The 27399-nt window shown below is 42.8% G+C and overlaps 1 protein-coding gene across 7 annotated transcripts in view; it reads left to right on the top strand.

The window, feature by feature from the left end:
* Window positions 1–27399, top strand: part of ranbp3b (RAN binding protein 3b) — a 110073-nt gene that overhangs the window by 8509 nt on the left and 74165 nt on the right. For 4 of the 7 annotated variants that reach the window (XM_038778084.1, XM_038778083.1, XM_038778079.1 and 1 more), the window contains exon 3: window positions 17635–17679. The exons of 1 other annotated variant lie outside the window; for it this stretch is intronic. In XM_038778084.1, the coding sequence (XP_038634012.1) occupies window positions 17635–17679 (45 nt within the window). Of the gene's footprint in view, window positions 1–10340; window positions 10413–16977; window positions 17017–17634; window positions 17680–27399 lie in introns of those variants that run through there. 2 more of the 7 variants (XM_038778080.1, XM_038778081.1) reach the window with 2 other exon arrangements.

Genomic DNA, 27399 nt, shown 5'->3' with positions numbered 1-27399 from the left:
GAGGGACATAGATAGGATAGATAGAAAGGAACTTCTCCCCTTAGCAGAGGAGTCAATAACCAGGGGGTGTTGATATAAGATAAAGAGCAGGAAAGGTAGAGGGGATTTGAGGAAAAACCTTTCACCAAGAAGGTGGTGGAAATCTGGAGTTCACTGTCTGAAAGGGTGGTAGTGGGGGAACCCTCATAACATTTAAGAAGCATTTAGATGAGCACTTGAAACAGCGTAGCTCAAAGGCTACGGACTAAGTGCTAGAAAATGGGATTAGAATAGATAGGTGCTTGAAGGTCAGCGCAGACATGATGGGCTGAAGGGCCCCTTTGTGCTGTAAAGCTGTATGACTCTGAGTGTGTATATGACATAGGAGCAGAATTAGGGAATTTGGCCCATCGAGTCTGCTGTCATTCCATCATGGCTGATGTATTTCTTAGCCCCATTCTCCTGCCTTCTCCTCGTTACCCCTGATCCCCTTATTAATCAAGAATCTATCCATCTCTCTCTTTATTTAAAAATAAATTTAGAGTACCCAATTCATTTTTTTCCAATTAAGGGGATAAATTGCTAGGGGCCAGGCTAAATTGCATGGCCAATCCACCTAGCCTGCACATCTTTTGGGTTGTGGGGGCGAAACCCACGCAGACACGGAGAGAACGTGCAAACTCCATGCAGATAGTGACCTAGAGCCCGGATCGAACCAGGGACCTCGACACCATGGGGCAGTAGGGCTAACCCACTGCGCTCCCGTGCTGCCCTCCATCTCTGTCTTAATGACACTGTGACTTGGCCTCCACACTCTTCTGCAGAAATGAGTTCCATAGCGAACGAGGGGTGAGAAAGTAAAACAAGGGAGATAAAGCAGGAGAGGAGAATTCAAAAATGTGATGGGAATGAAGTGGGTGGGGCAAGAGGAGGATTATGGACAAGGGTGCAGAGAGAGTACCTGAGAGAGGGCAGATGTAGAAATGCTTCAGGTGAGAATGTGTGCACAAGCGAAGTGCGAAAGAGAATTTGCACCACGGCAAGAGCATGGTAAATATTAACTGGAGAAAAGTCTAAGAATGAGGGACAAGAATACGTGTTAAAGAGACACTGTGTTGCATGTGGGAGAGATGAGGATGGGAGAAGAAAGAACAGAATGAATTTGGAAGACAGTGCATGAAGAGGAAGTCTTTTGAGTAATTAAAATGTGTATGGTTAGTTGGAAGGGGTGGTGGGGGATGGTAGGTGATGGAGAGAGGACAAAGGAAAGCATCGGGTTCGGGTAGAGAATATTGTAATGCAAGCGGCACTCATTGCCGGTCTCACTTCTTTCCTTCCTGCCAAAATTGGGAATTGTTGAATGGAAAATTGAAGTTGGACGACATCTCATTGTGTGGCACTGCATGACAGCATCTTTGCACTATGTTTCTCTAACATGTGTGTTAGTGTGCTTATTTTATTTTCTAGACTCCAACCATATTCAACTGTTAAGCTTTTATATAAGTGGTGTCTATTAGGGGCTATAAAATAAATGTTTCCTTTCAATAGGTTATCCTTTTGACAAGAGTACTTGTTCCCAATAATTCTCTAGCTGAGCATATTGAGGTTATGTGGGTTATATAGCTCTTGCATGGATTTTCCCACTGTTGGTGTAGAGCTTCTATGTGAGCCCCAACCGCTCAATACCAAGGGCCCACCCAGTAAGGTGGGGATCAACAACTGAACCACACATCACTTTGCATGTGTATATATAGCAAAAAGGACCAGGGCAGACCTTTGAGAAAAAAATGCTTAGATCTTTTGTGTGGAGAAGGAGAGCCAATCCTTACTTCTATGAAGGTTAAATTGATGAGATGCAAGCAAACCTGTTAGCCTTGCACCATTGTCTTCCATGGGTTATAAAAATGACACAACAATAAAATCAATGCTGGAAATACACAGGTCTAACAGCATCTGTGGAGAGAGAAGTAGTGTTAATGTTTTGGATCAAATGTGACTCTTTTGCTATCCACAGATGCCACTAGACCTGCTGAGTATTTCCAGAATCTGCAGTATTTTATTTTTTAAGATGACACAGCAAGTCTGGCTGAAATGAAAAACTGTTGTTTAGCATCACCCAGTGTCCAGACCCTACAACTGCATGGTTTCAGAACATTATTTTCAGAATATTACAGGCTTTTCTGACAGCCACAACAAGCTGTTAGACTAGGAATGTTCCATTATAGCTGGCAAACACCAAAGTAACAAAGTTTGTGTAATTTGTCCTTTCATATTAATTCTTGGAGTCAAGTATAACAACTTTGTGGAATTTCCTGTTTTGTCATCCTTTTCTTTCTCGGTCACAATTTTGTCAAACCTAATTGTTTTTGAACTATAAGAATTGTAGCTCTACTGAATCCTCAGGGTATTAAGTACATTTTTTAAAGAATCACAAAGGGGCTTTTAAACAGCAATGCAGGATTCCTGTGGCTATGGGCATGCTTTTAATACAAATCTTTGAATGTCAAGTCTTCCTTAACCTGATACTGGGAGTGGAATTGAAAGATCCCGTTCCCAACTCCTGCCCAGAACCTAGTCCTTTCTGCCTGACCCTTTGACTCCACTTCAAAGCTATTGCATTTTTGCTCTCCCTGCTGGTTCTTCCCTTCCCTAGCCTTCCTGACCACTCCCTCATATTTTCTAGTGGAAGAGGCACCCGGAGTCAGGATTCCTGTCCTTTTTGTGAGTGTGCAACGAAAGGCACCCACAACCTCATGGCTAGATGCATTTCCTACAACCCCACCAGAAAGTGCTTTCTTACCTGTGGCACCATCTCCCATCCCAAAGGACAGAAGAGAGAAAACAAAGCAACGGACAAACAGACCGAAGAATAGAAAATAGATTGAGGAGGTGAAAAAGAGGGGAAAGGACCATAAGACATAGGAGCGGAAGTAAGGCCATTCGGCCCATCGAGTCCACTCCACAAGAGGGAAGAAAGGTCTGGAGACAAGTGAAGGAGGAAAGAAAGCAAAGCAGATGCCTGACTTACCAAAAGCAATGCCACAGAAAATCGACTAATCTACCGATAGAAATAGTACTGCGGGCAGGCACTTTGTGTCCATCATATTTTCACCCAGAGTTTGAGCAATGCTGCAAATACAAGAATAAACACCGTTGATCATCACTGTATGAATCCAGTGTTCACTTCACAGTAAAAGACTCTGTAATGTCAAACTTTCCATAGTGTAACGTTTCTGAATATTATAAACAGAACACCCAAATGATGAACAGTGTCATCAAAGATTGACTAGTTGCCTGTCTATTTTTACATATTAACTCTTTAATAGTTTTGTCACACTGGAAGGCCTGACTTCCTTACAGCGTGTCTCACCTCTAATGTGTGAAAAGACTTTAAAACCTTTCCCTGCAGTTTTTATTCGTATTTCTACTTCTGATTGGCCTATGTGACCAGCCACTCCTTGGTCCTCTATAAGTCCAACTAGCAATTTGTTGAAATCTATTTCTGGTGACCAATTAAATGAACGGCAACAGTAAATAACCAGCAGTGGTTAGCACTGCTGCCTCACAGTGCCGACCACCCGAGTTCGATCCCGGCCCCGGGTCATTGACCGTGTGGAGTTTGCACATTCTCCCCGTGTCTGCGGTGGTCTCAACCCCACAACCCAAAAACGTGCGGGGCAGGTGAATTAGCCACACTAAATTGCCCCTTAATTGGAAAAAAAAGAATTGGATTTTCTAAATGTAGTCATTTAGTTAAAGATAGTCATTCTTATAATATTGTTACTAAATCTGAAGTAAAATTGATTAACTGTTACTTTTGTTAGTTCGCTACCCCCAATTTTCACTCCGGTCTGATGAGAGGCCTCTTTCAGATGGGTCTGGCAGGAGGTCCATGGTTCGGTTTTAATTTGTTGCGTTTATTTTTCATTCTTTGTTCCTGGTACGTGCACACACCCAAATGATGTGCTCCTCCAGCTGCTATATTTGATTGGCACTGGGTTTTCAAGTTTAAAGGTGTTTCCATCTTGTATGTTGACTTTCAGCTGCTTCCATTAACTTTACCTATTTGCTGCTTTCTCTCTATTCATTTGTTCCCTCCCAACCATAAAAAAACTTAGCCCAGATGCTGTTTCATTTCATTCATTAATTCTGGAGAATATGTTGTATTTAATTTTCTTTTACTATTTTAATAACTGTTTCCAATATATTACAGTATATTGGTCCTTTTTAGCTGTCTGCTGTGGCTCAGTTGGTATGTACTCCCATTTCTGAGTCCAAAGGCTGTGGGTTCAAGTCCCACGTGAGGACACAAATCAAGGCTGCGCTTTATTGCAGCCCTACGCTGCTGCCGATTTTCACATGAAACGTTAAACCGTGGCCCTATCTACCCTCTCGGGTCAATGTAAAAGATCCCATGGCACTGTTATGAAGAAGAGCAGTGCGTATAACTGGTACCATGGCCATTATTTATACTTCAATCAATTTCACAAGGATAGATTAACTGGTCATTTGCTGTTTCTAGGAGTTGACCACGCAGATTTCACAATGTTTAATTCCATTACCTCACTTCATAAAGCAGCCCATGCTCTCATGGAACAAAGCCTGGACCACAGACTTGGGCTCATAAGCAGGAAGCAACCTTTGCACCAAATCATTGACATGTAGTGATGTTCCCTAACATGAGAGATTTAATTACTTCCCCATAACCTTCAAAGGATTACCATCAAGGAGTCCTTCACCACTAACATTGAGAAACTCAACTCAACCAGCCGCATGAATACCATGACTACCGGAACTGTTCGTAGGCCGAGTATTCTGTGTATTCTGAACTTGACATCTACTACATGACTAGACCTTGGAAGCCTTTCAGCCATACTAAAGGCGCCAGATCCCTCCATACCCATTACTGACACATTCATCTTGAAACCCAATACCTTCTTGCTGGCAATTTGCCAGCCCACAGGACTTCATTTTCTTCTAGACCCTTAAATATTTTGTAGTATTAGTATATTCCAGAAAATTGCACCCAGTGGTTCAAAATTCACTGTTTCCCCACACACTCGTTTGCAGATCTCTGGACTCTTTACCTCTTGTAAGTTGTTTTCCTCCTTCACTGAGGCCTGCAGCAGCGCTGACAATTTAGAAGGCTGCCATATCCTTAAAGACCAAGAACCCATTCCCTATGGTTTAAAATTCAAGACCAAGCAACACCCCCCCCCCCCACCCCTGTTTTTACACCTGTACATTCCTCTCTCCATCCTAGTTCTGCCACACCCTGAGAGATTTTTGCTTTATGCTGTGTTGATAAACCCTGAAATCTTCATTCCCCCGCTGGAGTATTGTGACCTCATTATTCATAGATGTTTACAGCATGGAAACAGACCCTTTGGCCCAGCTTGTCCATGCCACCCAGTTTCTATCACTAAGCTATGCCCATATTTGGCCCATATCCCTCTATACCCACCCTGCCCATGTAACTGTCTAACTGCTTTTTAAAGTACAGAATTGTACCCACCTCTGCCTTTCCAGATGCTCACCACCCTCTGTGAAGAAATTTCCCCTCTGGTCTCTTTTGTATCTTTCTCCTCTCACCTTAAACCTGCTCACAACCTGTTTCAATTCTGCCAAATTCTGGTTTTGCCCCAGTGTTACTCCACATATTCACTTGCGCATTATTGGCCCACAACTTGCTTGGATTGGTGGTGGATTGCCACTTCGTAGCAGATCGCCTACACTTAAATTCTAAACTGCCTATCTCGCCCAACCACCCTGACTCAGGCTGGGTGAGACTCCAGCAGTGTCCCCAGCTCCAGTGGTGAAGTGCAAAAGCAGCAGAGCGAAGGGACACACACCCTTTTTACATAAAGCAGTTGAGTTTAATGGTCCCATTGAAAGGAGAAGGTAAGTTTCTAAGTAAGTGAATAGGATGGGGGGGGGGGGGGGGGGGGGGGGGGGGGGTGGTGTACCATGCGAAGCTTGGTTCAAATGTTTAAAATATTTACTCTGAAGTTAGAATTACTTTTTTTACTTTCAGCCTTTTCAGAGTAATTATGAGCATAAAACTGGAAGAACCCCCATCGGAAGTTAGTGATTTAAATCGCTTTGTCGAATGGTTCCGAGCCCAGGGGAAGTGAGCCCTTCTGGACAATTGCGGGGTAAACCCTTACGTGGGAACTTCCAAGTGGAATTAGTACAGAAAGTACTTTTAACCAAGGAATGGAAGAGACCATTTAGCTCCTCAAATCTGTTGGACTGTTCGCTGATAATCAATAATAATCTTTAACATTGTCACAAGTAGACTTACATTAACACTGCAATGAAGTTACTGTGAAAATCCCCTAGTCGCCACACTAAGGTGCCTGTTTGGGTACACTGAGGGAGAATTAAATGTCCAAATTACCTAGCGGCATGTCTTTCAGAGCTTGTGGGAGGAAACCAGAGCGCCCCAAGGAAACCCACACAGACACAGGGAGAACGTGCAGACTCCATACAGACAGTGACCCAAACCGGGAGTCAAACCTGGGACCCTGGTGCTGTGAAGCATTAGTCCTTACCACTGTGCTACCGTGCTGCCCATATCATGGCTGATCTGTGACCTAATCAATAAATGTGCTGTTGTGCCATATCACGTAACAGCTTTGGTTAAGAAAAATCTATTAATTCTCGATTAACCTTCTGAAGTTGCTGTTTTCTGAAACCTCTGCCGCCCTTTGTGTATTTCTTAATTTCAGCCATGAAAGGCCTTACTCTAATTTTTAAACTACGCTCCTGGTCCCGGACTCCCCCAATCAGTGGAAATACTTTATCTCATCTAGGGGAGGGGCAATGTGGCACAGTGGTTAGCACTGCTGCATCACAACGTCAAGGACCCGGGTTTGATTCTGGCCTTGGGTGACAGTACTGTAGTGTTTGCACTTTATCCCCGTGTCTGCATGGGTTTCCTTCAGTATCCGCCCATAGTCTTAAGATGTGAAGGTTAGGATTGATTGGTCATGCTAAATTGCCCCTTAGTGTTCAAAGATGTGCAGGTTGAGTGGGGTTACGGGATAGGGTTGGTGGAGTGGGCCTTGGTAGGGTGCTCTTCGGAGGGTCAGTGCAGACATGATGGGCCGAATGGCCTCCACCTGCACTGTAGGGATTCTATGGGGTCAACTCCCCTTAATACATTAACAATTAAATTAACCTGTAACCTTCTAAATTACAGAGAATGCAACTCTAATTGTGTAATTTCTTCTTGTAATGTAACCATTGAGTCCAGATATCATTCTGGTAAATCTATACTGCACTGTCTCCAACACCAATATATCCATCCCAAGGGGTTGTGCTTGGAATCATCCACCGTACTCCAGGTGTGGTCTAACCAGAGCCTTGAAGAGCTGAAACATAACTTCTTCTATTCATTTGTATCTTGGTCTTTTGAATGTTAAGACCTGCACTTTGAATATTTTCTGTACCTGAACAGGACGTTTTGATGATCTGTGTACACAAACCACTCCATACACTCGATGTCCCATTGGACCTTGGATTCCCATTGTTTTTAGCTTTTTACCATTGAGAAAGTGGATTATCGCACATTTGCCTACAGTGAAATCCATTTTCCATTTTTTTACCCATAGTCTATTAATTTTTCTCTACTTTTAAGCCTCCACCTACATTGCTTAGAGTGCCTTGTCATTGACAAGGTGGCTTTCTATTCTATCATTTAAGTTCTTAATGAAAACAGTGAACAGTTGCGATCCAGGATGCAGATCCTCATTGAACAACGCTAAGCACATCCTGCCAATTATAGTATCTGCCCAATCTCTCCGTCTCCTACCCTCAGCCAGTTTTCTAACCAGGTAAATCATAGAACATAGAACATAGAACATAGAACATTACAGCACAGAACAGGCCCTTCGGCCCTCCATGTTGTGCCGAGCATTGATCACCCTACTCAAACCCACGTATCCACCCTATACCCGTAACCCAACAACCCCCCCCCTTAACCTTGAGTGACACCAGAAAATACGATTTTAAGTACATTCCATTTGCTGAGGAAGCCCGAGTACATTTGTTGCCCAGGGAGATATTTCAGTTGGCCATTAACCCAGCTCTTTGGATTTTTTTTCTTACTCATGAACTGTTACAAATTTCAAAATACCAGTGTGCTAAATCACAAGGAGCCTATTGCTTAATCCTGCCAAGGTGGTCTTTGTTGTATCACTTTGGTCTTGTTTTTCTGGACTGGTTTGGATGTCCGTTGACTGACGTATCTCTCAGAGCTGCCCTGCTTCGAGGGATCATCTTGTGATTTTAAAGTAGTATTTATGCTTTCAGTGGGGGAATTAGAGATCAGTGACGTAGATTGATATTTTATGGAAGACTCTGTTGTAATGATTGATGCTTCAGTTGTTAAACTGTTAAGCTCTTCTCTTGTTGCCTGATCTTGTGGTGTGTTAGAAATCTTATCTACTTTTACTTTTCCATCTAGTCTGCCTGGCTTTGGGGCTCGTTGTGATGCATGTCCACCATCAATTTGTTTTTCCATCCTCTCTTTTCTCAGATTGTCAAGTGTTTCTAGGGCATGACTGAACTCTTCCTTCGAAGTTGCAAGTTCACTGGTCAATAAGTCTCGTTGATCTGCGCAATCTTTGATACAGCATTCCAAGGAAAGGAAGAAATCTTTCCCAAACCTGGACAGAGCCTCGTCACCAGCAGTATGTTGATTTTGCAATGGCGTCAGTGCATTCACTGCATCCTGTATTTGTTCAGCACTGTTTTTAAAAGCTGTTAAAAAATTTCTTAGTGCTGTTTCAGAGGCTGTATCCTTAAGATTTGTATATGAAATTAGCACTTCTTGGAGTGGTAAACATAGGACTTTAGCTACATTTTCTTGAAAAGCATGGTATGCCTGCTTAATTGCATGGAATAGGGCCTCCGTATATTTCACTTGAATACCATACATGGACTTGTGGAAATCCAATTCAACTTGTTGAGCTTTAACCTGTTGCATAGCCATGAGCCTGGAGTAGTTAGCTGCTTTCACTAAGGCCTCAACAGCTCTCTTTGTCTGACACCAATTCCATGTACTTCAATTTTACCTAATCTCTTATGAGGGACTTTAGTGAATGCTGTCTGGAAATCCACATAGACGTGGTAGTTTCCTTGTTTAAATCACCTCTTCAAAAAACGTCTTCAGATTCATTAGCGATGATCTATCCTTTATAAATCCATGCTGGCTATCTGATAAGCCGAAAGTTTATTTTTATTCTCTAATTGCTCCCAGGAAGGAGGTAGTGAGCCACCTTCTTGAACTACATTGCCATGACATGCCCTGTTCTTGTGCTGTATTGTTCTTTGTCCTAGGGTGTTTTAGTATTTTGACCCAGTGATGATGAATGATCAACAATATAATTCTAAGTCAGAATAGTGTGACTTGTAGGGAGACATGAAGGTGGTGGTTTTCCCATACATTTACTGCCCTTTGTCAAGATGGTAGATGCTGAGAGTTTGGAAGGCACTGTTGAAGAAACCTTGGTGAATTAGTTGCTGCAGTGTATTTTCTGGATGGTGGATTGGTGGTGGAGGGAGTAAATGCATAATGTGGTGGGTGCCAATCAAGTTAGCTGCTTTGTCCTGGATGGTGTCAAACTTCTTGCGTGTTATTGGAGCTGTACTTGTGCTTGAAAGTGGAGAGTATTCCATCACACTCCTGACGTGTAGATACTGGAAAGGCTTTGAGGAGGTGGGAGATTGGTTATTCATCACAGAATGCTCAGCCTCAGAACAGCCCTTGTAGCCTCAGTATATGAATGCAGTTGCTCCAGTTAGTTCATGTTCAGTGGTAATCCCAGAATGTTGAAGGGAGCGTTTTCCATTGAACGGCAATGGGATGTAGTTTGACTCTTTTTAGATGGAGATGGTCCATGTGCAGCACAATTATTGTTTGTCACATATCGACAGAATATTGTCCAGGTATTGCTGCTTGAGGGCACAGCCCCCTTCATTTTCTGAGGTACAGCAAATGAACAATGTGCAACCATCAATGTACCCTGCCCCGATTCAAAGTTAGTTTCCTTGGGATATCTGCAATGTCCTCTTCCTCTACTGTAAATACTGACAAAAATTCAATGTATCTGCCATTTCCTTATTTGCATTGACAATATTGCTACCATCAATTTTCAAAGGGCTCACATTACTCTTGATCATCCTTCTTTCCTAATATTGTAAAACAAATTGTGTTGATTTTTCTCATACTCCCCTTTTATTGATCCTACTATCTGTTTTCTGTCCTTTGTATCTTTTTCAGTTATGAAGATCTGTGGTATTTTTTGCATTATATGTTTTTTCATTTAGTTTTATGTTGTCTCTTATCTCTTTAGTTGTCAATGGGTGTATTTTTATTGGAAGTTGAGCTGTTGCCCCTTAGAGGTATAAATTGGTTCTGAATCACAGTAAGTTATTTTTTGATCACCTTCACTGATGATCTGTCAATTTTCTAATGATCAGATTTGGCCAATTTACTGTGGACAAACTCTGTTACATTGCATTGAAGTCAGTCTTGTCTAAATATAGAATCTCAGTAGTTGAATTGTGTTTCTCCCTTTCAAACACTTTGAACTCTCTCCTTATTATGATCGCTTATAGATAAATGTTCACACACTGTTAGACTTAATTAAATTTGATTTATTACTTGTTACTAAATCTAATCAATCCAATCCTTGGTGATACCAGGATGTTTTGCTGTAGAAAGTTGTTCTGAACACAATTAATAATTTCACTATTTTCTTGACGTGAGCTATTCTGTTAATCTCAAACTATATGAAAGTTAAAATCCCCCCATACACAACTCCAACTAAAAAGAAAGATTTACATTTGTATCGTATCTTTCCTGACCATAGCACCTTCCAAAGTGCTTTATGGCCAGTTAAGTAGTTTTGACGTTTAGCCACTGCTGTAATGTAGGAAATGTGACAGCCAATTTTTACATCGCAAGCTCACCCAAGCAGAAGTGTTATCACAAGATAACCAATTTTAGTGATGGTAGTTGAGGGTTGAATTTCGATCAGGATGCCAGGAATAACTCCTCTACTCTTCTTTGAAATAGTGCTATTGGATCTTTTACATCCACCTGAAAGGCAGATAGGGCACCTCTAACATCTAATCCAAAATTTAGCATGTCCAATAATGCAGCACTCCCTCAGTATTGCACCGAAATATCAACCTTCAATTTTGTGTTCAAGTCCTGAAGTGGTAATTGAACCTACAAATCTCTAACTCTGTGCCAACTACGATGTCTCTGGGATCCTGGACTTGCCTTTCTTGCTTGTAACTTGAGTCTCTCAGCTTGGCTTTGAGCTGTAGTGTTTTGCTTCTCTGCATCCCTCATTTCTTTCTGCTCCTTTTATGTTAACCTTAAACGGTGGAGGGATGGGGAATCTTTGCCAGAAAATAGTCAGGATGTGGGCAAGTGATTAATTGTGTTGGCTCTACCTGCATCCTTTGTTTATATTCTCAATCTTTTTAAAATATGCATCCTTAAGCCCTGTAAGAGCAGATGATTATTTGTCAATAATCAGCTCTGAATATCTATCTTTAAGTTGAAACTCCTTTGCATCTTGTTGAAGGCAAATTTCTATGCAACACACTTTGCCTATTACATAATTTCCTCCCTATCAAATTGCGAATGTCCTGCATGCATTTTTACATGCCTAAATATATGACTACCGAGGGCAGCGGCGCCGAGTTCCCAGGTTTGATCCCAGCTCTGGGCCACTGTTCGTGTAGAGTTTGCACATTCGTCCTGTGTTTGAATGGGTTTCGCCCCCACAACCCAAATATGTGCAGGGTAGGTCAATTGGCACACTAAATTGCCCCTTAATTGGAAAACATTAATTGGTTACTCTAAATTTAAAAAAGAAATATATTACTACCAATGGGCAGCACGGTAGCATGGTGGTTAGCATAAATGCTTCACAGCTCCAGGGTCCCAGGTTCAATTCCCGGCTGGGTCACTGTCTGTGCGGAGCCTGCACGTCCTCCCCGTGTGTGCGTGGGTTTCCTCCGGGTGCTCCGGTTTCCTCCCACAGTCCAAAGATGTGCGGGTTAGGTGGATTGGCTATGCTAAATTGCCCTTAGTGTCCGAAAAAATAAGGTTAATGGCGGGGGGGGGGGGGGGGTTGTTGGGTTACTGGTATAGGGTAGATACGTTGACTTGAGTAGGGTAATCATTGCTCGGCACAACATCGAGGGCCGAAGGGCCTGTTTTGTGCTGTACTGTTCTATTCTATAATGTTACTTTGCTTTTTATTGCAGTAACCTTTATATCTCAATCTTAGTAAAATTTTAGCTTTGGCATGCATTCAATTATTAATTTAACCACATTTATATTTGAAACTGCCTCTAAATGTGTTACGTAATTACTTCCTTGAGCCAGTGGTGTATCTCCTATACCCTCAGCTCGTGTTGCAGGGAAGCTCATTTTTGTAATAAATTTGCACTCCTGCTTCTATGATTGCACCATTCCCTGTCACCTTCATTGATTGCTCCATTCCAAATTGAAAAATTGGCTCTTGCACCTTCTGTTGCGCAAATAATCCAGCTTTACTGTTGATGTTTTAAAGCACAGCCAAAACTGCAGTCTCAATGCCTGGAGCCATTTAGCGTTTCCTGGAATACCTCTGTTCAGACTCCCTCTCCTTACCCGAGGTTGATCTTCTTCCCTCATCCTATATCTAATATTCTACACCCTGCACGCTCACGCTCTCATCAATCATTGGACCTGCTCCCCTCCCGTTAATGACTATCTCCTGCTGTGCAATAGGCCTGGTGGCTGCAATGTAAATTAATTAGTTCTCTCTGTATTGCCTGCTAAATCCATCCCTATACAAATGGGGGAGGCAGTTGTATTGTTGCATGATGAATAATCCATAGACCCTGGATTAATGCTCTGGGGACCTAGGTTCGAATCCCACCATGGAAGATGGTGAAATTTTAATTCAGTAAAATAAATCTGGAAGTAAAGCCCTAATAATGACCATGAAACCATCGACAATTTTTGTAAATATATTTATATATATCTCCACACATTGACACCAGGTGGCTCAGCAGCAGCAAGTTAATTCCAGGAGCTTCTCATATCTGTTGGAACAACAATTTCTCTTCCTGCTCTCAAATCTGATTAGCTTAGCTTGGCATTCCTCCAAGTGTGCTTGTAGTTAAATGCTTGGAAATCTGTAGTAGAAATGCTTATTCTGTTCACGGAGGTCTGCTGGTTTTGTGGTCAGGGGTTAATGATGAGTATCAATGGAATGAGAGGCTGTGGTGTTCATTAGACTTGCACTTGCACTTAGGCTTTCTGTGGGCTTTTTGCATGTCAAGTTGCTGTCAGCCAAACAGTCCAATGCCCTCGACAAAGCACCTGGGATTTTGGGAATTGGGAGACAACAGTGTATCTTGTAAACTGCACAGATTGAAGAATTGTTAATGGGCATCACAGATTTTGAACCAAGCTATGTTAAGCGTACTAAATTCAATGCTTTATCGAATATAGAAAGTGAAATAAAGGGAAGTAAGAAAATATTGACTGAAAGAGAGATATACAAGAGACATAAATTAATTATTTAAGTTTTAAAAATCTCGAACAACCAAAAGCTAAAGGAATGAGTTCTCACCTTGTAAAAGTTATTTTTCAGTGAGAGAGATTGTTTGGCAGTACAAAGAACAGAACATACAGTGCAGAAGGAGGCCATTCGGCCCATCGAGTCTGCACCGACCCACTTAAGCCCTCACTTCCACCCTATCCCCATAACCCAATAACCCCTCCTAACCTTTTTTTTGGACACTAAGGGCAATTTATCATGGCCAATCCACCTAACCTGCACATCTTTGGATTGTGGGAGGAAACTGAAGCACCCGGAGTAAACCCACGCAGACACGGGGAGAACGTGCAGACTCCGCATAGACAGTGACCCAGCGGGGAATTGAACCTGGGACCCTGGTGATGTGAAGCCACTTGTGCTACCGTGCTGCCCAAATTAAGACTTATCTCGCCCTGAGAAGGATACTTAAACTGGATGGACAAACCTATCTGTTACGGTGAATTTAGTCAGTGTCCACAATGTCAATACAGAAACCTCATACCATTCAATACCATTTGGGCAGCATGGTAGCACCGTTGTTAGCACAGTTACTTCACAGCTCCAGGGTCCAAGGTTCGATTCCCAGCTTGGGTCACCATCTGTGCAGACTCTGCACGTTCTCCCCGTGTCTACGTGGGTTTCCTCCGGGTGCTCCGGTTTCCTCCCACAGTCCAAAGATGTGCAGGTTAGGTGGACTGGCCATGACAAATTGCCCTTAGTGCCCCAAAAAAAGGGATTACTGGGATAGGGTGGAGGCAGGGCTTAAGGAGGGTGCTCTTGGGGCGGCATGTGGTGCAGTGGTTAGCACTGGGACTGCGGCGCTGCGGACACAGGTTCGAATCCCGGCCCTGGGTCACTGTCTATGTGGAGTTTGCACATTCTCCTCATGTCTGCATGGGTTTCACCCCTACAACCTAAAGATGTGCAGGTTAGGTTGATTGGCCACGTTAAATTGCCCCTTAATTGGAGAAAAAATAATTGGGTACTCTAATTTTAAAAGAAAAGTAGGCTGCTCTTTCCAAGTCCCGGTGCAGACTCGATGGGTCGAATGGCCTCCTTCTGCACTGTAAATTCTATAATACATTTGAATGGGTTTTTGCACAGCTTACAGAGGGCATTGTGTCTAGGTTGACAATTTCCAGATTCTTACATTTGTATGTGTACTCGTGAGAAGTTGCTGTCCGGTTTGGCCAGTAATAATGGTGAACACTTAACTTACCGCAAAATCTGACCCTTTCTTTATTCCTGCTGTAAAATTACTACAAAGCACTTCACAACTAATTAATTACTTTAGTTTGAAGTGTTTTGTGACATCAGTTGTATGATACAAGAGAAAATGTAACAGTATAGAAATAATTTGATGATGGACGAAACAAAGAATGAGTTGCGCAGATTTTAGAGGGATTGGAAGTGGTGTACTTCAGGCATCTGCTAGATCCACTTTTAGATGTCTTTGTGTGTGTATTTAATGAATACTGGTTGGTTGGCTCAGTGGCTGGCTGGCAAATGCCGAGCCACACCAATAGCATGGGTTCAATTCCTCGACCGACTGAGGTTATTCATAAAGGCACCGCCTTCTCAACCTTCTCCCTCACCTGAGGTGTGGTGACCCTCAGGTTAAATCACCGCCAGTCAACTCTCAAAGGGGAAAGCAGCCTATCGTCCTCTGGGACTGGTGACATATACATCAGATATAAGAAACATAATTAAAATTAACTGAGGATACAAAAGTAGAAAGTTTATCAAACAGTGAGGCAGAAAGATACCAGGAAGTGATAGATTGGAGAACATGGGCATAGCTAACAGATTACACTTCACATAGATGTGGGTGAGATGATACATTTTAGGAGAAAACCTAGCAAGTAAGTGCTTAATAGAAAATCTGGACTTAATGGAAATGATGTGGATGAACAGAACTGTCTTAAGGTTTCAAATAATTACAATTTAGATTTACCAGGATGACGATACGCATTAGAAACTTGCCGTGAAGTGGGACTGTGATACTCTGATGATTTCCACAGGAGCAGAGAAAACCAAAAGCAGGTTCAATAGAGGCTTTAGAATTAAAAAATATATATATATTTTAACGAAGGTTTCATATTTAATAAACACAAACTGAACTACAACACAACTGAAAAAATTATTCGTACATGGTACAATTGTCGCATTAACAAGCTTCAAATTTTTTTTAATTAAAAAAAAATTTTTTTGAAATAAATTTAGAGTATCCAATTCATTTTTTCCAATTAAGGGGCAATTTAGCGTGGCCAGTCCACCTACCCTGTACATCACAGCTGTCATACCAAGGCCCTTCTTACATGAACAATAGCTTCCCATTTGACCACGTAATCTCCTCCATTCTTGCCATTCATTTGAAAACATTATAGTCTACAACCACCAAGGCCCACATTGATACCCTCCCCAATATCTTCTCTCTTTCCTTTGTCTCTTTACCAAGCCGCTCCTTGACCTTGGTAACCCTGGTCTCTGTATCTCAACTCCCTTTGTCCCTCCTCAACAAGTTCAGTGCTATCTCTTAATTTCACACTTCATCAAACTCCCCACCCATGTGTTCCACAATCTCCACAACTTTGTCCTTTCTTGCGTCCTTTGCACATTTGGTCTCAATCATTGACAAGATTATTTCTGATTATATCCTGTTCTCCATCATCACCCACATCTTACTACCCTCCTTCAATTCCAATACAATCACCAATGCAACACCCCTCCCTCAAGTCACCTACATTTCAAAATCCCCAGATCCCTCAATTTTAGGTCTCTGCTTGTTGCTTTGCTTAATTATTCTTTTGCCCGTTACTTTAACATTCTTGTTCCCTGTAGGACCACAATTGTCTCCTATCCTTGTTGTTCTCCTGGTATAGTTCCCATCCTTGCTCCTTCAATTCTGTGAGATTCACATTTGAGCATCCTTAGTGTATAACTACACCAGATCTAGTTGACCTATTCCTTGCTGATCACTTGGATTGTGGAACTCTATTTTTCAGTCATTGCAAGTGTAACTGTTAGATTTAACATCCAGGCTGGATGCCAGTTAACCACTATTTCTAGGCTTACTTTATATTATTTCCTATTCTTTACAATGCTGCTTGTATCCTTCACTATTTTTTGACCCTTCCTTAAGTGATAGTGATTCAGCAAGAGAACATTTTGAAGAACTTGATATAAAGATCACTTTCTTTTTGTTCTCCAATTTTCAAGGCTGGTGTAGTATACTCTCTGATTTACTTTGCTATTGTTTTTTTAAAATTCAGAGTACCTAATTATTTTTTTTTTCAATTAAGGGGCAATTTAGCGTGGCCAATCCACCTACCATGCACATCTTTGGGTCGTGGGGGTGAAACCTACATAGACACGGGGAGAATGTGCAAACTCCACACGGACAACTTGGGGTCTAAATGTAAATAAACCTCTATTCATGGTATATCCTCGACCTGTCTTTGTCTCATGTTTCCGTTTAAGCATTAAAACACACTCTCACAAGTGGTTCAGCAGGTTTACTTAAGTGAATAGGTCATCTATGCAAAGCAACAGGATCTCAGGCTTGATCTCCAGTCTGTAATTAGTAGCTGATTTCAGCTGGAATGAGGTAGGGGGCATTATTATGGCCCCCGCACCTGAATTAAGGAGAGAATTGTCAATTAATTTGGACCCTGTTTGATATCCAGTGATCTACTGAAACTGTATCTGGATATCAGATGAAAACTGGGTCAGTCCCAGCTATCATGTTCTCTCACTTGCCATCCCCCAATCCACAATAGGCTTGATAAGCTTCCAAAGCTTACTCTTGAAATGTCCAACTGACTATTTGGATGAGTTACCAAAAGGTGCAATGTGCCACACTGAACGAAGAGGGCAAGGTAGGAATTTGTTGAGAAAAAGTAAGTTTAAATACTATCTAAAGTCATAAATGTTAACTTGTGCTTCAATTTTATATTGCACTGTAAAGCATTGTGTTGAATTTTGATTTTTATATTTAAAATTTTTAAAATGTTTATCATAACTGCTGTGTTTATAGGAAAAACTTGAACCAATGACCTCGTCTGCTCCGGCATCAAACAAGGTAACAAAAAAATCAAGGAACTTCTCAAAGGCACTAAGTTTGAGATGAGCGAATGTTGGGATAATTAAATGCAGAGACAGGAAAGAATTCAGCTGGAGTGCAAAATGGGGGAGCCCAGGATTGGCTCCATATGAAGCCACTAGTGGAATAGATGAGAAGGATACAGATATTGGTGGCATTTTGAGAATCACTCAATTACCTGATGGTACCTTGTTCAGAGAGCAGGACTAGCTTAGGGAAGGTACTGGGACTAACTTGAAGTTAATTAGGCACTAGAAAAATAGTTCCAGTTTTTATTTGAGCATGGCATATTGCGTCAGTTAACCGTCTCCAGCTTTCAAAAACAATTGCCCATAAAGCTGCTAGTGCGTGCTGATAACAGGGCAGGGGGTAAACAGTCTATCTCTTTAATCAAGTAGATTAAAGGATCGAAAAATAAGCAGAGGAAGAACTGAGGAGAGTGAATTCAATGTCAAAATATGAGCAGAAAGATAATTTGAGAGGGGAAAACATTGCATTAAAAGAGATTTTGAAAAATAAAACAACTTTGCATTTTAAAATCTCCAATAACAATTCAAAACTTGAAGACTGAAATTCCATAATTTTGCTTATTTTTTGGTCAAGAGGTTATTAATAGTTCTGGCATCTTTAAACTGTTAACTATTAGGCTTAACTTTCCATAAAAGTGGAGCAGTACAGTCAGCCAGCTACTTGTAGCGATTTGAAATTTATGGGGTCTTTCTTGCTCTCCACAAGTTGCAGGCTGATTTGTACCTTAATAATGGTGTGCAGCACTCGGGTTCTGTTACTCTTTCTTCAAAATCTGATCCAGCTATTAACCAGTCAGATTTGTAACTCTGTCAGTGGTAGGATGATGGTAGAAAATGTCAGCGTTCTTGGCATCTACTTTTTTTTCAGTTTGTAGTCGGCAATATGATTTATTCCTTTTAAGGTGTTTTCAAAATGTTACAAGTAACAAGATTTCTTCCATCAGATAGTAAGTTTACTTTTTAAAATATAATGGTATCAGCAGTCATTGCACCTGTGCTGTTGCTTGGGTTTATCTTTATCTGTACAAATATAATTTTAGAGTTTGAAATAATTTGGTATTCCCAATCCACTGTCAGGAGGTACGTATTTGTCTGACCTCTGTATACAAATTTGGAGGGGTAAAGCTATTTTAATTCTTTTACTGTAAGGGAAGCTTGCAAGATGGTGATATTCCTTCGCCACTTTTTAAACTATGGTTTGGCTTTTAAATTACAGACATTCCCTAATCTACCACAAGTAGGCAGCACCATCGCCTTGGGAAAATAACTGCTACGACATTACTTTGGGTTCTACTCAAGATGTGGTCCAATACATTACAGGAAGAGATATACTTGAGGGATATAAATGCACAAATAGTTTAAGATGACAGGGCGGGTTTGAGAAAGTGGTCAGAAAGGCATATGGGAATCTGAGCTTTATAAATAGAGGTGTACGGTACAAAAATAAAGAAGTTAATGATGGACCTTTATCAAACACTGGCTGGTCTCAGCAGGAGTATTATGACCAATTTCCGGCATTGTATTCCAGGAAGAATATGAAGGCTTTAGAACAGATGCAGAAAATAATAGTCCTGGGGTAGACAATTGGGTTTGTTCTCGAGGGGACATTTGATAGCTGTACTCAAAATAATGAGGGGTCTAGACAGCGTAGATAGACATAAACTATTCCCACTGGCAGAAGGGTTGAGACACAGATGAAATGAAATGAAATTCGCTTATTGTCACAAGTAAGCTTCAAATGAAGTTACTGTGTAAAGCCCCTAGTCTCCACATTCTGGTGCCTGTTCAGGGAGGCTGGTACAGGAATTGAACCGTGCTGCTGGCCTGCTTTGGTCTGCTTTCAAAGCCAGTGATTTAGCCCTGTGATTGGCAAAAAAATTGACATGGGAAAGAACAGTTTTTAATGCAGTGGGTGGTTATGATCCGGAATTAATTGTCTGAAAAGGTGGTGGTGGCAGATTCAGTCGTGGTTTTCTAAAGTGAATCTGATAGGCACCTGAAGGGAAAAGAATTGAAGGATACAAAGAAAGGATCAGGGAGCAGATATGATAAATTGCTCTTGTAAGAGGTGGTATGGACATGACAAACCAAATCAGCTTCTGTGTGGCCACCATTCAATGATTCTATGAAAAGAGGTGGAACTGCCTTCAGTAAACACCTTCCTTTGGCCTCACCAACAACTAGTTTCATTTATCTTTTTTAAATTGGCCACTGTTTCTAACTGCTAAGTTAATGCTCTGTATCCCTTTTCTGTTGTCCTTGGTCATTGATGATTACCATCATCCTCTTTATCACACTTAATGTTAAATGTCCTGCGCACCATTAGTCTTTGTATGCTGCTTGGTGCTCAGCCATTTCTCGATCTGTTGGCAGAATTCCTATCTTTTTGTTATTTCTTCTCTGTACTTCAGTCGATCCTGAGTATTTAACCAATTGATCTGCCTGTACAGATTTAATCCTCTTGTCTTTGTTTTTATTTGACCTACTGTTGGTTTGTTCTTGAAATGCTTCCTTTTCATGACAGGCTTCCTTTAAATTACATTGCCACTTTCTCTGTGCCTAGACTGAGTTCACTCTTGTGGTGCTGCATAAATGACAGTCAAGCAGCTCCTGAGTGCAGAAGACAGGCTGAGATCCATATCAAAATATCTGATAACAGCAGTACAGGTTATAGTCTTAACTATGTTTGGATCTCAGAATTGATGACCGTGTTTGTAATCTTTCTTCATGAAGCATTCTCCAGAGCCCTTGGGAATAAAATCAAAGCTTGATTGTTTTGAAGAGAAAGCACCCTCTGAGCTGCAAGTAAAAATATTGTCAATGTTAGACAATGTGCTGCATATGACCATTTGCTTTTTGGGCAAGGAGGGAAGGGTGGGGGTGCAGAGGCAAAAAAGAGTGAAATGATGCCAGTGGACAAATGTATGTAAGTTGTTGGGGGAGACTTTTACTTCAAGCTCAGTGGTCACTGCAAGACCTTTTGCACGGGTTCAAACTGGTGAAAGGCAAGATTTGTCAGGAATTTCCTCATTTGGAGAGTAAGCACTATTAGAATAAACTTGTTTGGAATCATTTAAGAAACAGTGCATAAGGGACTATAAATGTTTCTAAATGTGTAAATGCTTAAAGTAAGCCTCATTCACTGCCTTCATCTGAATTAATTTTGTGATCTATTTCCAAGATAGATACAACTTATGGCTGCATTTTGTGTATTAATTCTCAGCAATGACTCTATATATATATATATATATATATATATATATTATATATATATATATATATTTTACAATCTGGAGGGAAACATGTTGTGCCTGTGCTGGTGTTTGAAGGAGTTCTGCAATATAGTTTCTCACCCCAGCATTTTCCTCATAACCCGGTATATTTGCGTGCTACAATTACATGTTCAAGTGCCTTTCGAACGTTTCTGTGGAATATGTTTCTATCACTGTTTCAGCTACAGGGTAATGTGTTTCATTCTCTCCACATTACTGAAATCCTTCATCCCTTTTTTAACAAAATAAATTTAGAGTACCCAATTCTTTTTTCCAATTAAGGGGCAATTTAGCATGGCCAATTCACCTATCCTGCACATCTTTGGGTTGTGGGGGTGAGACCCACGCAGACACAGGGAGAATGTGCAAACTCCACAGTGATCTGGGGCTGGGATCGAACCCGGATCCATGGCACCGTGAGGCAGCAGTGTTAACCACTGTGCCACCATGCTGCCCCCAAGTCCTTCATCCCTGATAAACGTCCTTTGTATTCTTTCCCAGGTTTTCATTTCCTCCTTAAATTGCGGTGCCCAGAGTTGGACATAATACTCCAGCTGAAGTCGAACCAATGATCTGTGAAAGTCTCACATGATTTCCTTGTTTTTTTTCAATGCCCACATTTACAAAGCCATGATTTCCATACATTTTCTGAACGGCAATATCACTTGTCTTGTGAATAATGTGTTGAAATATAAATGAGCCACTTCAGTTGCTGGATTTATAAATTGAGTCTGTGAAAGCTATCATTCCCACTATATCAGAGTAAGTATAATTTAATGAGTTATAACATTCTATAATTATGAACAAGTTACCAAAACACAACATTTAACCCATCAAGTGTGCCCTGTGTTTTAACCAGCAGTACCAAGTTTGGTCCCACTTTTCCTTGTTCCTCCAACTCTCTTAATTAAGAAACCATCACTTTCTCGAGGGGAAGTGCAGGGGGGGATTCTGGGAGGGGGTTCGATGTTAATAATGAAAAGGGACGGGTCAAGTTGCCCGAGATTGGGGGGGGCTCCGCAGGTACAACATTTCTAGTTTGGTGGGGCGGGTGAAAGCTGATCTGGCAAGGTGGGATGGTCTCCCTCTGTCATTAGCAGGTCGGGTACAGGCGGTTAAAAAAATTTTTTATAAATGTTTTTTTATTGAGTTTTCATATTTTATATATGACAAATTACATGTTATTAGAGAGAGAGAAAAAAAAAGGAAAACACAAAAATTTAACATGAATATTTACAGGTAAGTATCTTCATAACAATAATTGTGGCCGCCCCCTTTAGCCAGCATACATATTTTACATTCCCCAATATGGCCGAGGCACATGTTTATAGGCATTTATTTATAGTTTGGTTTTGGGCCTTGGCTTGCCATCAAACCCCCATACCGAGCCCGTAGCCCCCCCTCCCCCCGGCTACCTTCCCCCGATTCCCGCCCATTTTCCCCTGGTTCTTGGCCACCCGACTATTCTTCCTCATGTACGTTGGCCACAAACAGGTCCCGGAACAGTTGCATGAATGGCTCCCACGTTCTGTGGAAGCCGTCGTCCGACCCTCGGATGGCGAATTTGATTTTCTCCATTTGGAGAGATTCCGAGAGGTCGGACAGCCAGTCTGCAGCTCTGGGTGGTGCTGCTGACCGCCAGCCAAACAGGATTCTACGGCGGGCAATCAGGGAGGCAAAGGCAAGGGCGTCCGCCCTCCTCCCCAGGAATAGATCTGGCTGGTCTGAAACCCCGAAGACCGCCACTATCGGGCATGGCTCCACCCTCACCCCCACCACTTTGGACATAGCCTCGAAGAAGGCTGTCCAGTACTCCACAAGTCTGGGGCAAGACCAGAACATGTGGGCGTGGTTGGCCGGGCCTCTCTGGCACCGCTCACATTTGTCCTCCACCTCCGGGAAGAACCTACTCATACGGTTTCTCGTTAAGTGGGCTCTATGTACCACTTTTAGTTGCGTCAGGCTGAGCCTTGCGCACGTGGAGGTGGAGTTGACCCTATGCAGTGCTTCGCTCCAGAGTCCCCACCCTATCTCCATCCCCAGGTCGTCCTCCCATTTCCTTCTTGTTGCGTCCAGTACGGTGTCGTCCCTGTCTACCAGTCGGTCATACATGTCACTACAGTTCCCTTTCTCTAGGATACTTGCGTCCAGTAGGTCTTCCAATAGTGTCTGTCGTGGCGGTTGTGGGTACGTCCTTGTCTCCTTTCGTAGGAAGTTTTTGAGCTGCAGGTACCGTAGCTCATTCCCCCCAGCTAGCTGAAATTTCTCTGTCAGTTCGTCCAGTGTTGCGATCCTGTCGTCCGTGTATAGGTCCCTGACTGTCAGTGTCCCCCCGTCCTGCCTCCACCTTTTGAAGGTGGCGTCGGTCAGTGCTGGTTTGAACCTATGGTTGTTGCAGATGGGAGCCTTGTCCGACATTTTGTACAGTTCAAATTGCTGCCGCAGTTGGTTCCAGGATTGGAGGGTGGCTGTCACCACTGGGCTGGTGGAGTGTTTTTTGGGTGGGGATGGGAGTGCTGCCGTGGCGAGGGCCCGGAGGGAGGTTCCCATGCAGGAGGCCTCCTCCGCACGCACCCACTCGGCTTCTGGCTCCTGGATCCATCCCCTTACTCGCTCGGCTGTTGCCGCCCAGTGGTAGAATTGTAGATTCGGGAGGGCTAGCCCCCCCCCTGGATTTTGTTTTTTGTATGACCTTCTTTGGGATCCTAGCATTTTTACCCCCCCATACGAACGCCATGATATGTTTGTCCAGCGCTTTGAAAAAGGCCTTGGGGATGTAGATCGGAATGGATCTAAACAGGAAAAGGAACCTGGGCAGTACGTTCATTTTGATCGTCTGGACTCTCCCCGCGAGGGAGAGCGGGAGTGTGTTCCATCTTTGCAGGTCCTTTTTAACTTCCTCCGTCAGGCTGGTGAGGTTCCATTTGTGGATCCCTTTCCAGTCATGGGCTATTTGGATCCCCAGGTAGCGGAATTTATTTCGGGCTTGTTTGAACGGCAGGCCCTTTAATGCTGCCCCCCCCCCCCCTGCGGGTGTACTGGGAAGATCTCACTTCCCCCCCCCCCCCCCCCCTTGCGGGTGTACTGGGAAGATCTCACTTTTGCTCATGTTGAGTTTGTAGCCCGAGAAGGCTCCAAACTCTTTCAGGAGCGCTATGATTCCGTCCATGCTGCTTTGTGGGTCCGAGATATAGAGGAGCAGATCATCCGCATAGAGTGAGACTCTGTGCTCTCTACCTCCCCTTCGGATCCCCCTCCAATTTTTTGCTGCCCTGAGCGCGATTGCTAGCGGTTCGATTGCTAGTGCGAACAGCAGAGGGGACAGTGGGCATCCTTGTCTGGTGCCCCTGTGCAGCTGGAAGTATTGGGAGTTGGTATTGTTGGTCCGTACACTCGCCATGGGAGCGTTGTATAGGAGCTTTACCTAAGCGGTGAACCCTGTTCCAAGCCCGAACCGCTCCAGTACCTCTATGAGGTATTTCCATTCGACTCTGTCGAAGGCCTTTTCTGCGTCCAGGGAGACGATCACCTCTTGTGTTCTCTCCACAGGCGGTTAAAATGAATGTGCTGCCGCAATTCCTGTTTATTTTTCAATGTCTGCCGATTTTCCTGCCAATGGTTACCTCATTCATATGGGGAGGGAATGTGGCCAGAATTAGAAAGGTGCTGCTGCAGAGGGGAAGGCAGGCAGCGGGTTTGGGTCTTCCAAACGTGTTGTATTATTACTGGGTGACGAATTTGGAGAAGGTACGGAGCTGGGTCAGAGGGGTTGACTCCCAATGGGTCAGAATGGAGGAGAGTTTGGGTAGGGGGTCGGGATTGAAGGCGCTAGCGACAGCACCGCTTCCGACGGCCCCGGGGAGATACTCGGGAGTCCGGTAGTAATAGCTTTGTTGAGAATTTGGAGGCAGTTTCGGCAGCATTTCGGTTTGGGGGCAGGGTCAAAGGAAATGCCGATTCAGGGGAACCATAGATTTGAGCCAGGGAAGTGGGATGGAAATTTTCGGAGATGGGAGGAGAAAGGAATTAGGACACTAAAAGATTTATTTCTTGCCGGTTGTTTTGCAGGAATGAAGGAGCTGGGAGTGAAGTATGGGCTGGAGCAGGGGGAAATATTTAGATACATGCAGGTTTGAGACTTTGCCAGAAAGGAGATACAGAGCTTCCCATTTGAGCCGGCTTCCACATTGCTGGAGGAGGTGCTAAAGACAGGGGGACTGGAGAAGGGGGTAGTATTGGCGGTTTACGGGGCTTAAGGAGGAGAAGGCACCACGAGAAGGGATCAAGGCAATATGGGAGGAAGAGCTGGGAGAGGGTATGGAGGACGGGTGTGAGGTGCTCCGGAGAGTGAACAACTGCACCTCGTGTGCGAGGTTGGGGCTGATACAGCTGAAGGTGGTGTATAGAGCGCACCGTACAAGGGCAAGGATGAGCCGGCTCTTTGAGGGGGTAGAAGATGTGTGTGAACGTTGCGGGGGAGGCCCCGCAAACCACATTCATATGTTTTGGTCCTGTCCAAAGCTGGATGATTACTGAAAGGAGGTGTTTAGGGTCATCTCTAAAGTGGTGTACGTGAAACTGGACCTGGGCCCTCGAGAGGCCATATTCGGGTTGTCGGACCAGCCGGGGTTGGAAACGGGCACGAAGGCAGATGTAGCCTTCGCCTTGTTGATCGCCCGAAGACGGATCCTGTTAGGGTGGAGATCAACCTCTCCACCCTGTGCCCTGGCATGGCGGGGGGATCTGCTGGAATTCTTAACGCTTAAAAAGGTCAAATTTGAACTGAGGGGAAGGATGGAAAGATTCTACAACTCATGGGCATTATTCATTTTGTACTTTAGAGAATTGGATCGCATCGAACATTAGGGGGGGGGGTTGGGTCTGGGAGGCTTGCGGGGAGGGGCACTGTATGTATTAATAGTGACCATGGGTGATTCCTGATTCCTCTTTTGTCATTTGTTTCTGTTAACATGCGAGCTAATGTTTGCGGGTTTGGTGCGAGGATGGAGATTGACATTACATTCGTGACTGATTATTGTTTATTGTTGGGTGTATATTTGGGAGAAAATGTGAAAAAGGAGGAGAATAAAAAATATTTAAAAAAAATTAAGAAACCATCCAAATTATCATAAGTTAATTTGATTGTAATTTACTGGATTCTGGAACAATACCGACATTACAAGCTCAACAAGTTATTGGAAAGGATCCATCCCAAACAGGAGGTGATAAACTTGGAACCTCCATATCACATAATTCCCAGAAAAAGTGTTACTGTGCTTGGATCCTGAGGCTTCTGAATAAATGTTCCAGATTTTCAGACAATTATGGTTAGTATAAAAATAGATCTGAATTGTCATGATTATGGTAAAGATCTTCAAAATTTAGAGCAGGGAAGGCAGTTCAGCAGATGTATGTGCTAGTAGTTTGCCAGAGCGATAGATTCAGTCCATTGGTCAGTGAGATGGTAAATGAGGAGCACAAATTTAAGAATTAACAGAGAGATTGGAAAAATATGTTTTTGAAATGGGTATTATACATCACAGATATTTGAAGTCAAGTTCTTAAACTATTCTAAAAGGAGATGGGTGGTTTCATAATTAACAGAGATGGAAGAGCAAGGAAAAGTGGAATTAAATGGGTATTGCTGGTAAAAACATAGGTGCAGACATGATGGGTTAAATCTTAATTGTTCAGAATTATAAAATGTTATAAAGTTTTATGTGCTATCAAACCTGGAGATATGACAAATGATGATGAGAATTGTGAAAGACAGTGGGAGGACATTAATAGCCTGATAGGGGAAGATCTAGTGGAAATTTAAGTAACGTTAAATTTTAAATTAGAAAAATAGAATTTACAGTGCAGAAGGAAGCAATTTCGTCCCATCGAGTCTACACTAACCCACTGAAAGAGCACCCTACTTAAGCCCATGCCTCCACCCCACTCCCGTATTCCAGTAACCCCACCTAACCTTTTGGAGACGAAGGGGCAATTTAACATAGCCAATCCACGGAACTTGCATATCTTTGGACTGTGGGAGGAAAATGGAGCACCCAGAGGAAACCCACGCAGACACGGAGGAAAAGCAAACTCCACACAGACAGTGACCCAAGGCTGGAATTGGATCGCAGTTCCTGGAGCTGTGAGGCAACGCTAGCCTCCATGCCACCCCAAATGATATGAATACTCCCTATACAGAAAATGGCTGGTCCTGCTAGCTACCTCCTATATCACTGGCCTTCTACTAATATCACAGTGAAAGGTATAGAAAACAATTAAAAATACCCAAATACAATGCAGTCAAAGAGCAAAGGGATCTTGGTGTGCTGATGCACGGGTCACTAAAGGCAGCACCATAAAAAGATAGGACCAAAAATAAGTAAAACAAGATTCTAGTT

Source organism: Scyliorhinus canicula, chromosome 18 (genome assembly GCF_902713615.1).
Source record: "Scyliorhinus canicula chromosome 18, sScyCan1.1, whole genome shotgun sequence".
Taxonomy (NCBI): Eukaryota; Metazoa; Chordata; class Chondrichthyes; order Carcharhiniformes; family Scyliorhinidae; genus Scyliorhinus; species Scyliorhinus canicula.
Note: the sequence above shows the minus strand (reverse complement) of the source record. Positions and strands in the feature narration are given on the sequence as shown.